The 15,577-nt window shown below is 50.9% G+C and overlaps 1 protein-coding gene across 2 annotated transcripts; it reads right to left on the reverse strand.

Moving 5' to 3' along the window:
* Positions 1-43: 43 nt before the first annotated feature.
* Positions 44-15,351, reverse strand: SGK2 (serum/glucocorticoid regulated kinase 2). 2 transcript variants are annotated; one of them, XM_086622689.1, is made up of 14 exons: positions 15,300-15,351; positions 9,179-9,248; positions 7,829-7,886; positions 6,726-6,775; positions 6,074-6,131; positions 5,416-5,499; positions 4,963-5,094; positions 4,002-4,114; positions 3,413-3,449; positions 2,758-2,844; positions 1,309-1,404; positions 911-1,066; positions 425-514; positions 44-199 (listed from the first exon to the last, which is right to left on the reverse strand). In XM_086622689.1, exons 1-14 carry the CDS (start codon positions 15,349-15,351, stop codon positions 44-46), a joined length of 1,239 nt encoding a protein of 412 aa, XP_086478815.1. The 2 variants fall into 2 exon arrangements, with proteins under 2 accessions (XP_086478815.1, XP_009976015.2); XM_009977713.2 differs by lacking the exon at positions 15,300-15,351 and adding an exon at positions 12,701-12,902.
* Between the last annotated feature and the right edge of the window lie 226 nt (positions 15,352-15,577).

Genomic DNA, 15,577 nt, shown 5'->3' on the forward strand with positions numbered 1-15,577 from the left:
ACCCATTCAGTTAAAATTTGGCTTCTCAAAGCCATTGTAAAACCTAGATGCCCTCTTCAGTTGGTGCATAAGAAAATCCTAAAAATGCATCTGAGGCACTGGAGCTGCTGGCTGCGAGGTCAGGCGTGTGGGTGATGGAAGTGGAGATTGCTTCTTGGGTGAACTCTGGGTCAAAGTGTCGCAGATCAGCTGGACCAGCCTAAGCCAAGGAGCAGAGACATACAGTCACCTTGAGCGAGCAGATCCCAATCAACCACTTGTGTTCAGGTAGTGTAACACAGCTGCTCTTCCAAAGGAGTCATCACCACTGCATTTAGCAGTTCCTAGCCTGCACTTCAACATCCCTCAGTGTCAGCGTAAGACATCTGGAGAGGATTCCTTTGGTACCACTATATAACAGACACCAGCAGAAGTACTCACTTACCACATTGGGGTTAAATGGTGGAGTAATCCTCTTGTGGTACAAGTCATCCCAGTTTATTGGGCTGAAGAATACATGGTTCTTTATCTCAAGCTGCATAGAAAGTGGAGAGAAAAAAAGTCACACGTCTCTCAACTCTCCTTTTCCAGCACCTGCCAACTGGTTTCATAGCATTAAATGGTTGAAGCAAGACTTGGAGCTACCACGTATCTGTGTAGGGCCTATGCAGCAAATCCTTAATACATGAGGGTCATGGTCCAGAAATCCCTTGAAGGGAGATGACATCACACATTGGTGTCCTAGCTTGCCACCACACCTTTCCCTTTGGAAGTCCAAGTCAGCCCTATATGCCTCCTTTTAGGAGGCTGGAGAGTCATCAGCATGCATGGAAGGCTTTTTCCAAGACAGTGCTGTTATCACAAAAGACAGACTTGGAATAGAAAGGTTTCCTATCCATCCTCCCTCCTGATCATAATGGAGGCCACCTACAAAGTCTGTCTTGGCACCCAGCCTCCTCTTCTGGTCCTTGTGGAGAAGTCCTTGGAGGATGTCACAGGCTGCCACAGTCTTGCTTCCTTGGATCTGGAGCGGCTTGTGCAGAATGTTGTCGTACATCTGAGACACATCCCGGCTGTAAAAAGGAGGCTAATTTGAAAGAGAGGAGAAGCAGCCAGGTGAAACATGAGCTACCATAAGGAACCACACGTCGCAGGTCAGAATGAGTCCTGCAGCGAGTAGATGAGGGAGACCTGCCATATCTCTGTTCAAAGGGCAATGGGATTATTGAACCACATTGTACCATGTGAACACCAGAGCAACCTCACACCACAACTTTTGAAAATAAATTCTCCACCATGTAAAGTAAAACAGACAGCTTCCAGACTTACCAGTCCAAACAGCATTTCATAGAGGACAGCTCCTAAGCACCACCAGTCTACTGTCCTGTCATACGGCTGCTTCTTCAGCACCTCAGGAGCCAAGTACTGGGAAGAGTCAGAAGGAGATATTTGAGTCAAATTATAAAGGAAGGGCTTCGTCCTTCAAAACATGCAAACCTGGCTGCGGTTCAAGCTGAACAAGTGCATTAGGAAGCACACAGATGCAGTTCCTACTATGCTTTGATAGACTCTCCACTTGCTTGGAGCAATGGGTGTGAAAAGACACCTACCAAAACCCCCAAAGTGGTTTTCTGGGCTACAGAATGTTCTCTTCCTATAGAGGACTCGTACAAGGATTTGCCACCCACCACAACTCAGCCAGCAAACCTGTCCTGCATTCATATGTTACACCCCTAAGAGGCTCCTGTGGTTTTAAGAAAGCTGCAGTTTTCAGTCCCAGTAAACCTGCTCAAAGCAGCAAAACTGCCAAAAAACACCACCAAGGAGCAACAGACAAGAATTCAAGTGTCCTGCAGAACAAGCAGCACATCAAACCTGGTCTTCCACACCCACAGGATTATCTGTGTACTATCAGACTCCCTATCTAGGGTAGAAAAAAAAAACAAAACACAAATGCAAACCAATCAACACATCAAAAACCACAAAACAAAGCTCAAATTGCTTGGTTCATGCTGTACTTTTTGCATAAGCAGGTCTCCCGTGAAGGCAGAAGGCTACCACCAGGAAATTCCTGCCTATTTCTACTGAGCTTGAACACTGAAAGGTGTCTTATTTACAGACCCTTCTCCAAGGTGTCTGAGGAAGGGCAGCAGGACAGGTGTATTGCCTAGGTCAGAGTGTTACCAAAATACCCAGTTTAGTACAAAGCAGGAAAAAAGTCTCCAAGAAGCCAGATTTGGAACAGGTTTTAGCAAAACCTATCTGAGATGCCTTGGAGAATAGACGTTTCCTCTCCTCTGAGCCATGCTCACATTCTGAGAGCCTGGTCCTCTCCTCTGCACAGGGTGTTCTGCAGCTCCTGCATACCAAGGACATGCAGAAGAGCACAGCAAGGTCCCGTGTATGTCAGTGCCAGCATGCTCCCTGCTCTGCAGCTCCAGGGTATCAGAACAGGTAAACAGCCTGCTCCTGGGGTCAAGGTTGTCTCCAAAACCACCTGGAGCAGCCCCAGTTTCACAAGACTGGCCATTTCCAAGTGCAGGGATCCCTGTCTCTGATAGCACAGCAAGTTTAGAGTAGTAACCAGCTGCTACAGGTAAAACTCTCTGCTGAGTAAGGAAGGCCTTATCTGAACTCCAGCTTCAGGCTGACAACCTCAAAGAGCCCAAGATGGTGTATTTTGAGATGCTGAGCACCCACACGAGTCAGACTCGGAGCAGCAAGTCTGTGAAGGCTTTCAGCTCCCAGGTCACAGTGAAACCCCAGCACATGCTGTACCTCAGGAGTGCCACAAAAAGTAGAAGTTGTCTCCTCTTGCTCCATTCCTTCTTTGCAGAGTCCAAAGTCTGTCAATACTATGTGTCCCTAAAGAGAGAAGTTTCAGCTTGGCCCACTCTTTCTAGAGAAGACACAGGATTCCCAAGCATTGGCCTTCACATTGCATCTGATATGTTTTAGATCCCCCCGGTTCATCTGCCTCCCTTCCCTCATCTTCTGAGCATCCTGTAGTACAAGTACAGGAGCCTATAGGGAAAGTAGAGTCTGAACTTTTTTTTTTTTAAAGTTCATCTACAACTGCACAGCTATGAAGAGATCCAGCACTGCTGTGCTTTGCCACTGCTTTATCCCAGAGGCAGTTTATATAGCAGTCACTAGCAGAGTAGCAGCAGTGACTCGCTCTTAGCATCCCTGATTCCTTCCCACAAGTCAGGTCCCAGCTCTTGGGGATGAGCTGGGAGGGCCCCAAGCGTGCAGTTCTGCAGAGGGCAGGCGCACTCCCTCTAGCAGGATCTGCACAGAAATGCAGTGGCACGTAAGTACAAAATCCATGCAATGAAGTGAACTGTAGCCCAGCTTGCAGAACCACAGCCCTCTCTTCATGGTCCTGATGCTTTTAGCGCCAGAAGGAAGGAAGCACGAGCTGTGACTATACCTGGCAATCCAGGAGGATATTCTCAGGTTTTAAATCCCTGCAAAACAAAAAGTGCTGTTTGAGCAGATTTGGCCAGACATTTAGAAAAGCCAGATCTGAAACAGCATCAGCTGAGAACAGGAGCTAACAAAACTTCCCAATCCATTTCACCAAGACCTTCCCAAAGTGCAGATTCCCACCACTGCTGAGTATCAACATACACACATGCTAACATAGAAAGAGTGCTGTCCTACAGGATCAGGTGTTAGCCTGCATTTTCCTGCATATGTAAACATAAATTGCTACTGAGAGACAATTTCTTACTTATTGAGCCAGGTTTATTTTAGATGTTTACACTTAACCACTCTCTCCTTCCCGCTATCAAACTGGAAGTATTTATTGCCCATCAGGTCCCGTGCAGACAACATCCCCCTTGCAGGACAAATGCCAGCAGTGCACTGCCTTGTCTGGGGCAGGAGATTCTTCAGCTGCTCCAGTCCTGCATCTTGCAGGGCCCCAGTGACTTCACCCTTTTCCTCCCCAGCACTGCACACAGCCTGGCTGGGCAGACTTGGTGGCCCTGCTCTCCCTGGCAGGACACGTGCCTTACCTGTAAATGATGTTTAAGGAATGCAGGTACCCAATTGCACTAGCGACTTCTGCAGCGTAGAATCGGGCCCGGGGTTCACGGAAGCAGCGCTCCCTTTGCAAGTGGAAGAAGAGCTACAGGCAGGTGAGAGGGTGGATTACTTCTGCTCTAAAAAAGCCTGAAGGATATCTAGAGCAAGCCTGAAAGCCAGCTACTCAAGTGAAAACTGATTTGCAGCAAGTAGCACATGAGCAGCACCAAATAAGCCCAAATCAAGTGACTTCGAGCAATCTAAACACCTTTCTAGAAATTGCTTAATTCATCCTCCTCTTATGTCATCTTCTCACTTAAAAATTCATTCCCCCCAAAAATGGAAGCTTAACCAAATCAGCAGATGACCTAGCTTGCTACAACCCACAGGCTGATTGTAGTGGTAGTATGGCCATGAAAAGTGGTACATGGAAACACTGAACCCACAAAGATCCCTGATATGAATTCTATTTGGGCAAGCCATCCATTTAACACTATCTCCCAGCCAGTTTCAGACAGCACAGGAAAAAAAAGACAGCTGAAAAAAGGTAAGTTTCTATAGGACAGGAAAAGAAATCTAGCATACTACAGTGGCATCACCCAAGCACTAGACTAGGATCCAGAGCTGGCCCACAAGTGGGTTTTGCCTAAAGCTCATCAATACCAGTATTTCCCATATTGTCCGTGGGATTTTAAAACACCACTAACACATGCTTTTCTCAGCATCTTTGCCTTGGCAGTCATCTGACTTGGGTCATAGCCAGCAAGATCTTCACTCAATTTAGAGGTGAGAGAGCATGCCAGCTACTCCTGGCTGGTCCTCACCAGCAGTTAGAGCAACATTATACTTCAACATCATTATGTTCTGACAAGGAACTAGTTTAGGCAATAAAGCTGCATGTTTGGGAAGGACCAAATAGAAGATTAAAATAAAGCCCGTAAGTGCACTCACCTCTCCTCCATTTACGTAGTCAAGCACAAAGTAAAGCTTCTCTGAGGTCTGGAAGGAGTAATGGAGTCCCACAAGGAAGGGGTGCTTGACATTTTTCAGGAGCACGTTGCGTTCTGCCATGATGTGGTTTTGCTATCAAAAAGCAGGGAAGGCATTAGTTTCAGACAGGGGTCTGGTCCACTCTGCCATAGGGCTTCACTGCATTTTCAACACAAGCAGCAGCTGGGAGCCCAAGAAGGTCATCTCCAGCCCCAGAAAGGGAACCACTCTCTCCTATCTGATCTGATTCATCTCAGTTCTTCCCCATGCTCCTGTGGCACGGAAAAATCCACATTTAATATGTGAGGTGTCTACATGAATGCTGACTCAGCCCCAAGACACATCAATTGCATTACCAGGGTAGCTCATACACTGACCACAATTTGCAGAAGTAGCCAAGGAGAGCAGACATACCTCCTTTTTCTTTAGGATGGTTTTCTTATGCAAGACTTTCACTGCATAAAAAGTCCCATCACACTTGCGTTTGGCCAGCAGAACCTGCAACAGAAGGTCCTGGTCACAGATTTCAGTCTCACCTCCTGCCATTTGGTTAGTGCTTCTAGTTCAACACTCTCATGAGTGATTATACACAGAGTACAGCTTCAGAGGATCAGGAACAAAATTTTAAAGACCAAGCTCCAGCCTTCTGACTTCTCAGCACTTTCTCATTGCTGGAAAAAGAGCACACGACATCTCCACATACATCTCTTACGCACCCAACAGAAAACAGTTCTGGACAATTTGAGTGAATCCTTGCCATCTCACAAGGCAAAGATTTGTCTGGAGATCTTTTGCTAGCTGAACAAGTTTGAAGCTTATGTTGAATCAAGTACTGCTCCTCACCCCCACCACCATGAGCATAAAACACCCCACACTTCTGTCTTTAGAGAGATTGCAGAACAGCTCAAAGTAAAAACAGACTATGAAAATCCTATCTCAGGTCTCAGTCCCACTCAGGCCAAACTCCTCAGGACAGGTGCCAGCAAAGGGCACAGCTAGAAGCTCCTTCAGTAAGAAAGTCTTCCCAAGCTGTCTCTAGAGAGCTACAGCCCACCTGTACAGACCCACTTACTTTTCCAAAGCTTCCTTTGCCAATAACCTTCAGGAAGTCAAAGTCTGTTGGCTTGGCACTGTTGGGCAAGAATTAAACAAGTTAATGTTTCTGGGAGAGAAACATGCAACAGCAACGCTACCATCAAAGCTGAGTTCCTTCTTGGAAACAAGAGTGTTTGTGAAAGGGATTAAAGGGCACTGAACGGTGACCCCCGCTCCCAGCAAGCACAGGATTCACACTGTGTATGTCAGTGAGCCCAGCAAAGGATGAGCAATCCCTCAGCAATCCACCTGCTGAACATGGGAGCAGGTGGAAGCATCTGTCAGGACCAAGTGTCACTTTTACCAAGGACAGAGTTTACCCCCATTTCTAGAGAAAGATAGTCAGGGAGTCAGCAGTGATGAGGAAGATCTTCCCTTACTACCTCTCAAGAGAGATGGGCTGCCGACATGGACAAGAGAGGATGATTATGATAACAAGGACCAGCTATAGCTGAACATCTTGAAAGCTGGTGTGTTGCTGGTACACATGGTATTAAAGGCCAGGTAATGTAATTATTAGGACTCCTGCAGACACCACCCACACAAGACACAAGGGACCAAGGGCATTCCCCTGCCAGATTTCTTCACTGCAAGCTCCACACCCTACCTGGCTTTTGCAGGGAGCTTACTTTGGGTTAGCGGAAGGTCCAAGGTTGATGTTGTCAGTTGGTGTCGAAGGCTAGGGAGGATAACAATAACATTAGTCACAAGGACCTCACTGCAAGTTGTGCTTTCCTTTCCTCAAAACAACATCACTTGCACCGAGCCATTGATAAACACCCATCAGTAAAAGCCAGGGTGGATGCTTTGGCAATCTTAAGTGAAGAGGAAAGGGAGAACAGAGCTCTCCATTAAAGCAATATCACCCCCAAGCTGGAGGCCGTACTAAGCTAGAGTCTGTGCTGAAGTCCTCATTCCATACTTGCACAAAGAAAGAGTACTAAGTGACTCCTTGGCTCCCAAGGCCTGCTGTGCTGCCACAGAAGAAGGGCACCGAGTGGCTCGGTTGCTCACTGCAGCACCGAGACAACAAGGCACTCCCCGCTGCTGTGCTGGGCAAGGAGCCCTGAGCACAGCTGAGACAGAGGAGCACTCCTGCAGCAGGACATCAGCAACCCCCTTTCCCCAAACCCTGCAGCCCTCTGCCCACTCCCGTTAAGCCCCAAAACTGCCAAGTCTGGAGCCTTGGAAGTGGCCTTATGCACACCCAGCACCACAGAGGTGCAGCCTTCATAGAATCATAGAATGGTTAGGGCTGGAAGGGACCTTCAAAGGTCATCTAGTCCAACCCCCCTGCAAGAAACAGGGATATCTCCAACTAGATCAGGTTGCTCAGGGCCTCGTCCAACCTGGCCTTGAATGTCTCCAGGGATGGAGCATCCACCACCTCTCTGGGCAACCTGTTCCAGTGTTCTACCACTCTCATGGTAAAAAATTTTTTCCTAATATCCAATCTGAAGAGGAAGCCTTCCTCTTCCCAACGTCTTCAAGACACAAATGGTCTTCCTCCTCTTCCTGCTCCCCAGACTCAGAGCATTATGCCTTGTCCAAAAGGCTATATAAGGCCTCTCTGCCCTCCTTTTTCTCCACCAAGCACCACTACAGGGACAAGGAAGCAGTAAGACTCCTCACAAGCTAACATAGGCTCTCCTCCTTGCTCTTCTGCTACAGGCACTAGCCCCACTCTCCATCCCAGCCATGAGGACTTGCTGGTTCAGAGCTAAGATCTCACCTGGGGGCTTTTGTCCGGGCTCCTCGAACGATCCATTAAAAAAGCAACTCGTTCAGCACTTGGGAAAAGAAGAGCAAGGCAGTATTGAAAACACAATCCAAGAAAGAAACAACTTCAGACCATTAACCTGCTGGGGACCAGCGCAGATCCCAGTGCATGCTCCCCTCTGTCATAGGAGACCTCAGCCAAGCCCCCCAGCTGTCCCCTCAGGAGCACTGCTGCTCCCAAGGGATGGGGTGCACACATGCTGGGGGAGGCAGGGGACAGCGGATGCATCCTCACAGGAGACAGGGGGGAAGGTTCCTGGGTGCACACATGATTTGAACAAGCACAGGCATATTAAATCACAGAATGGTTTGGGTTATCACAGTCAGCCCTTGGTTTGCAACAGCAGCAACAGGTCAGGGCACTGGCATGTAAAGACCTGCACAGCCCAGCAGCAACACAGCACCAGGACTAGATGAGGTTGCAGCTGTCCTGGCCACGGCCAGACCCCTCTCAAGGCAGCTACTGCCTCCACCCCACCGCCCAGGGACGCTGCAGCACCCAGCCCTGCAGCCCAACAAGTGTCCCCACAGGGCAGCCAGGAGAGTCCAGCTGGGTCTGACCACCACATGCCATCCAGGCAGCAGTTAGAGGCTGTTGCCCCCCGTCAGGGCAGTTCGGGGCTGTTGACATTGCAGGGGGCTGGCCACAGCGAGCAGAGGCACTAAAGCACAGGGCTCCCGTCTACCCAGAGCAGCCACTGCTGGGGCTGGAGAAGTTGGACTTGAACAACACTTGTTGGTTCAGATCCACCCAGCTCGATCATCACTGCGGAGGGATGGGCCCTGCCACCCCAGGGATTCCTCCCCTTAGTTTTAAGGTTCCCTCATACTCCTTGCAAAAGCCAGGACTACAGAGAAGACAGAAGAAAGAATGAAAAGCTCCGTACCCTTCTCCCCTGCCCCAGAGAGCTTCGTCCATCCCCCCTCAGCCTCACCAAGCTCTCACACACCACAGGGAGGCTCTGAAGGCTCTCACCCCCACCAGGCACCCTCCACCCTTCCAAAAAGAGGGCCTGAAGATCCCACCAGCCTCCCCCAGACCTCACCTGTGGATGCTCCCCCTCTCTGCCCCCACGCACCGCCAGGCACAGACCCACGGCCATCCCAGAGTCCCCCTGCTCCGTGGCCGGGCTGACCATGGCAGGAGATGCCGGGCGGCAGCGGGTGCTGGCGGCGGTCCCTGGGGACTGCCCACATCTGGCCGGTGCCAGCCAGCTCCATCCACCGCCGCTGAGCCAGCCCACGGGTTATCAGGCTGAGCTTTTAAAGGGCTCTCATCCCACGGGGAAGCTTTCGTACTCACTACGAGCAGAGCCTGGAGCCGGAAGCCTTGATGGTTTGTCCGATCCTCTCGCGGCCGTGCCTGATGAGTTCTGCGAGGAAAGTTGGAGCACCGACGCCGATTAGCTGGCGGTGCGATCACAAGCACACAGAGGCACGTTTGTTCTTCACTGACCTTGCTCCTCTCTCCACAGCCGCCCTCCTCCCCCTTCCACCCACATACCAAAATAACCAGGAAATTATAGGAACCAGGACAGCTCCCCTCCCAGCCCAGCCAGGAGCCCTCAGTAGCTCACAGGACGGGGATAAGTCCCACAAAACAAACACCCTCTCCCACGGCAGAGGGGACTCAGGGTGAAGTCCCACCGCCAAGCCTCCCTGAGCCACCCCTAGGTCCCCAGGAGGGACAAGGAGAGCGCTCACAAGGACGATGTTGTACTGGGATACGTCACGCACTTGGCACATCCACTGCCCCTTTCATTCAGGGCTGTGCAAGTAATTAGGGACATGAATGAAACCTTTCAGGGCCCCGCAGGAGGTAAGCCAGTGCACACATGTCGCAGCAAGTAAGTGACTTTCCCAAGGACACAGAGTCAGTGCCAGAAGCTGGGATTCCCACCACGGAGCATCCCTGCTGCTCAGGCAGTTGCACTACCCATCACAACCATCACCTCTCCCTTTGCAGAAGGACGAAGTCCTGCCCCGGCTCCTCCCAGCACAGGCTGAGCAAAAGAAAAGCCTGAGAAGCGCAACCTGTACGGAGGAGTTCCTTGTTTTGCTCAGCAGTAGATAGCAAGAATATTCCGAGACTCATTTTCACTCCCTGGCTCAGTCATAGTTTTGCTACTGGGGGGAAAGAGAAAGAATCAAAACATTCACAGAAACATACACTTCTCCCTGCCAAAAGAGTGCCTTTGTAGACACAGCAAGTTGTCATCCTGGGATAGCTCTTTTATGGACCAAGGACTTGGCAGCATTGACTGCCCGAGCCCATCTCCCTGGGCAAAGAGTGTGGAGGACAAGAAGCAGCTTTGAAGTAAGTACAAGCCCATTCACAGAGCCCTTCCCACACAGGTCTTCAGATCTGGCAGGTTGCAGGACCTGCACGCTCTGGAGAGCCACCGAACAGGGGGCACCGCCAGGTTCTGGGACCTGCAGATCTGACGAGGAGCCCATAACCAGGATGTGGTTTTAGAGTTTCTGAATGGGCAGGGAGGAGAAAGCAGGGATTTAAAGAAACACAAACCATTCAGTGAGTGAGCTTACAACCTCAGGCTGCTCCAAGACCCTGACCTTCTCCATACTTTGCCTTGCAGCAGGTAGGAGAGCTTGTCCCAGCAGGCACCCCCCAGCAGTGACAGCATGCAGGCAGCACCCAGAGGGATCAATCCCCCTCTCCTCCCACCAGGCACAGTCCTTATTTCCCTGACAGTCTGTCTCTCCCCAGCTTGCTGAGGTCTACTGAAGGTCATCCAATGCCTGCCTTGGGGCTACATCTGTCCCACAGGCTGCTCGACAGACCAGCATGGTCACAGTAGAGGGACATCAGCCCTGCCCTCCAAATCTGAACCCCTACAAGCTTGGTTTTGGCCCCAGGGTCAGCTCACTGCCATAGACACCATCTGATCCCAGACTCAGAGGAAAATAAGACTCCCTTCAGGCACAGGTGGGCACATCACAGCTTGGGCAAGTTGAGCAGCACCTGAGCAAGCCACAGAAACACATACATCTGGCTTGGAGGCAATTGCTGGTAGCACAGGACACAGGATGAGTTCCCAACTTGCTCTAGGGGGCTGGGGCAAGGCTGCTTTAGCAAGGTCTCCACAGCCTGCAGCTAGGCAGGAGCATTGCTGCTGAGCAAGGGCTACGCAGCTCTGCCAGGGCCACAGCCTGGCAGCTCCTTCCTGCCTTCCTCCACCAGCCCCATTCTGCTCCACTGTGGCTTTGCTGGAAATAAAGCTACTCAACAAGTCCCTGCTGACCAAGGGCAGCATTTTCCAACAAAGCTATTTCATTTAATGTCCTTGCTCTGAGACAAGAGTCTCTCTTTCTGAAGTACCACACACATTTTTAGGATATGCATATCCCCATCCGACAGCACTTTATTCACGCTCAGAACCACCTTCCCTAGCCCGAGTCCACCTTCAAAGCCAGGTTAATTTCTAGTTAAAAGTCTCCTGAGCAGTCAAACAACCTTTTCCTTATCACTAACAAACCCCACTCCCCCTAAAGCACAGAGATTTCCCGAGCGCACACACACTGAACAACAGAATCAGAAATAGGTCACGAAAATACGCTGGAATCCTTGGTTATACATGCCCGGCTGCATCCCTCCTCGTGCCTGCCGGGATGCTCCAGGCACAGCCAGGGCCACAGAGAGCATCAGCAAGCAAATCTAGGAGTTTCCCAACGTGATGTGACTATTACACACCAAGAACAAACCACTGCAGCTCACACCCCGCTCAGACCATTGCGCCCCAACACCAGAGGTACCTCTCGGGCAGCAGGAACCCACTCACACAACATAAAGCTGCTACTCACAAGTTGGAGCAGTTACTGCAGCTAAATCTTCCCCCCACCCCAAACATCCCTCAGTAACATACGTTTTCTTCCCAGCACAAGCAGCTCCCTCTTCCTTCAACAGTTCTGCCAGCAGTGACCCACATTCCCATGCCAGCCCAGCGGTATTTGCTACAAACACATTACTAATGCAACGCGTACCTCGCGCGGAGAGGCAACCTCATAGACTCGTCATCCGCAAGCTGCCTCCCACCCTCCTCCCTGATGTCACCACTCTCAGCATCGTTTCCTACCTAACCTAGATTGCAAACTCCTCTGAGCCAGTGCCTCATCCTCCCCGGCTCTGGGAAAGGCTGGTTGCCAGCATGGAGAGGCACGGGGGCCTGGCAGGCTGTTGCTGGGACAGCAGGCGATGGTTTGGAAGCAGAACAGGGTTTGGAGGGGCAGGGTTGAGAGAGGGGCACCTAAGGCAGCCCCCAGTTCTCATCCAGCACAGGGGCTGCACACAGATTAAGGGGAAATGCCCCAGTTTCAGCTCAGAGAAGGAGCACAGGGAAAGTAGGAAGGAGGACTCCTGCAAACACATGCTTTTACTGGAAGAAAAAAAAAAGCTCAAGTTTTCCCCTGCTACAAATCTAAGCCATAGCTCCAGGCCAGCACTTGGCTCCACTTTCATTGCCAGTGAGGCACTACAGCACACAGCAAGTCCAGGAAGAGGTTAGGAAAGATTGTAAAAGACTTCTTCTCTTGGGAAACCTTTCTTAGCTGCCCTCTGCAGAGCTCCTGGCTTGTCCAGTTTTCTCTTGTGAATCCTTCCCTCTCCACCCCAGGGACACTGCAAACCAGCAGAAGCCTCAGCCAAGCAGCCCTGGCTCTGAACAAGCTGGAACCCAGACAAACACCTTCCAGATTTTAGAGAAGCTACATGAAGAGCTGAATAAAAAGCCAGCAGGCAGCTAAAGCTTGCAGCATTTTGCAAAATAAAAAAATCCCATAAAAGCAGAGAACAAAGCATCACACACACCTGGGAGCACATCTACCAGCAGAGGCTGTGTCCTGAAGCACGGGAAGCAGTCCATGGCCAGCGAGCACAGACACCCCTCACTCCCCACACACCCCATCCTTGCACCAGCCCACCCTGCCACCAGCTGCCCTGGCAGACCAGAAGCCCAAGGCTCTTTCCTAAAACACAGAGAGCAATCCCTCTGTTTCCCACAGCAGTTCATTTAACCCATGAACACAAATACCTCCCCAAGGTGACCACACCACTACAGCTGGCTCACTACGGCCCTTTAAAGAGAGCAGGAAAAGCTGATCAGCTGCAAAGAAAATGGAGACACCTGATAGATATACCCAAGGAGTGAGAATTTAGGTGGGGGTGGTAGTTTTGGATGAGGAGGGAGGGGTGCAAGTGCTGGGTAGGAGCTAATTACCTCCCAGCTGGCATCTCAGGTGGTTCAGAATGATTTTCTACACATGGTAGTAAGCTGTAAATTTGTCCACTGTCCTAGGGTTTGGAGGAAGGTCAAAAGTGTCACTGGGTTCAGGTCAAACCCAGAAGAGGGTGTTTTTTCCAGCGTCCTCCACCAACCCTGCAGCCTGGGGTAGCCAGGTTGGCGCTTGGCAGCAGTATCAAATGCAAACACAAACACGTGTGGCGGGGAAAACCTGGTGTCGGAGACACACAGTGGTTTGAGAAAACAGAGACTAAGCTCTAAGCAAAGGGAGACATTGCAGAAGGGCTGGTGTCTCTCTCGTTATGAAAAATAAAACAGTTGCTTTTCGCTTCTATCATTGTTTCCTACAAAATCTGCCCACAGCTGCAGGAGGAGAAAATCCGGCTTCCCTGGGGGGGCAGAGGGGCTGGTCGCTGTGGGACAGGTCCCTAACCCCACACTGCAGCTACAGGGAGGAAAACATCTGAAATAGAATCACAGAATAGAATCACAGAACGGTTTGGGTTGGAAGGGACCTCAAAGATCATCTAGATCCAACCCCCCTGCCATGGGCAGGGAAACCCTCCACTACACCAAGTTGATCAAAGCCCCATCCAACCTGGCCTTGAACACTTCCAGGGATGGGGCATTCACAACTTCTCTGGGCAACCTGTGCCAGTGCCTCACCACCTTCTGAGTGAAAAATTTCTTCCTTATATCCAATCGAAATCTCCCCTCTTTCAGTTTAAAGACATTGCCCTTGTCCTATCACTACATGCCCTTGTAGAAAGTCCCTCTCCAGCTTTCCTGTAGGCCCCCTTTAAGTACTGGAATGCTGCAATAAGACCACCCCGGAGCCTTCTCTTCTCTAGGCTGAACAGCCCCAACTCTCTCAGCCTGTCTCCATAGCAGAGGTGCTCCAGCCCTCAGATCATCTTTGTGGCCTCCTCTGGCCCCGCTCCAGCAGCTCCATGTCCTTCTTGTGCTGGGGACTCCAGAGCGGAACGCAGTATTCCAGGTGGGGTCTCACGAGAGCAGAGCAGAGGGGCAGAATCACCTCCCTCGACCTGCTGCCCACGCTTCTTTGCATACAGCCCAGGATACAGTTGGCTTTCTGCGCTGCCAGTGCACATTGCCAGCTCATGTTGAGCTTCTCATCCACCAGCACTCCTAAGTCCTTTTCACCAGGGCTGCTCTCAATCCATTCTCCACCCAGCCTGTACTTGTGCTTGGGATTGCCCTGACCCACGTGCAGGACCTTGCACTTGGCCTTGTTGAACTTCATGAGGTTCTCGCAGGCCCACCTCTCCAGCCTGTTGTGTTCTCAAACATCTGATGTTCTCACTGCCATGTGTAACAAGAGAGGGGAAGCAGCATGTTGCTTGAAATTTCGTTCTCTCTCAAGCCAAAGCCTCAATTTTTTGCTCAGCCAACATCCTCAAGCTATCAGCGTCGTCAGCTTTTAAAAATATCTCCTATTGTGTTTTTATTTTCTCCAGTTTTGCCTCTACTTGCATTGAAATGGTCAAGTCTCAGAATACTTTCAGCAGGCAACTGACATTTTCAAATCAATATCTTCTGCTTTTGTTTCTTTCAATAAAAACCTTGGTATTATTGACAAAATCTAATTGATTTTATTTTCCACAGAAAGGCATCTATAATTAAAAACCTGTTTTCTATCCAAAGAAGAGAAAGCAGAAGGATCCTGGAAGGAAAAGTTTTTCCCAGCTCGAATGCATAAAATCTCTAATCAGGAGCGCGGCCAGTAACGACAACAGATACTGATGGACAAAGCAAAGGTTGGGTTGGTTTTATCTGTCTTGCCCCCTCCCTCCGTAAGGGTTGCTGACACTCCAGGGCTGTGCACGCACTGGCTGTAACTCAGGGCCAGGCGTGTGACCCAAAGCTGCCCCCCTCTTGCACACAACCACCCCAGGGATCCCCACGGGTCCCACAGGATCCCAGCTCCAAGCAGCCCTTGCTGGGAAGGGTGAGCCCCCACCACCTGCGAGGCTGGGCTGTGGCACCAGCCAGGCTGGAGCCCACCTGGAAGGCGTGCAGTTGGGCTCTGCCCTCTGCCAGCTGCTCCACAACCCGACGCTGGTGGGAGACCTCCGTGAGGAAGCCTCCCCCATGTCCTCACCATCCCCAGGGGGTTAGTGCCACCGTACCCGCCAGAAGCATTACCCTTCGTCTTCCCCAGGGCAGTGGAGGAGGGCTCCATCCAGGCCACGTACATAAAGCCAGCCGAAATAGTCCCCTCTCCTTACAACTGGGGCAGGAACTCAGCGACCGGCACCGGGTGTCCTCGGGAAGCAGAGCACACAGAGCCCAGACGTTTCTCTGGCTGCAAAGGTGAAGGGCACAGGAGTAAGAGGAGAAACAAGCCCTCGGGTGCAGCACTGGCTGCCTGCCAGCCGAGCACAGCTCTGGGACGCAGGGCCAGCTCCCTGACTGTTGTCTGG

This window comes from Tauraco erythrolophus, chromosome 18, assembly GCF_009769465.1.
Source record: "Tauraco erythrolophus isolate bTauEry1 chromosome 18, bTauEry1.pri, whole genome shotgun sequence".
Classification (NCBI taxonomy): domain Eukaryota; kingdom Metazoa; phylum Chordata; class Aves; order Musophagiformes; family Musophagidae; genus Tauraco; species Tauraco erythrolophus.

Coding starts and splice junctions, on each gene's coding strand:
- SGK2 (XM_009977713.2), bottom strand. CDS start 12,902: ATGAACTGCTGTGGGAAACAGAGGGATTGCTCTCTGTGTTTTAGGAAA. Junction 7,887..9,178: donor GGCTCCAGGCTCTGCTCGTA/GTGAGTACGAAA, acceptor TCTTTTCCCAAG/TGCTGAACGAGTTGCTTTTT. Junction 515..910: donor TGGGTGCCAAGACAGACTTT/GTAGGTGGCCTC, acceptor CTTTCTATGCAG/CTTGAGATAAAGAACCATGT.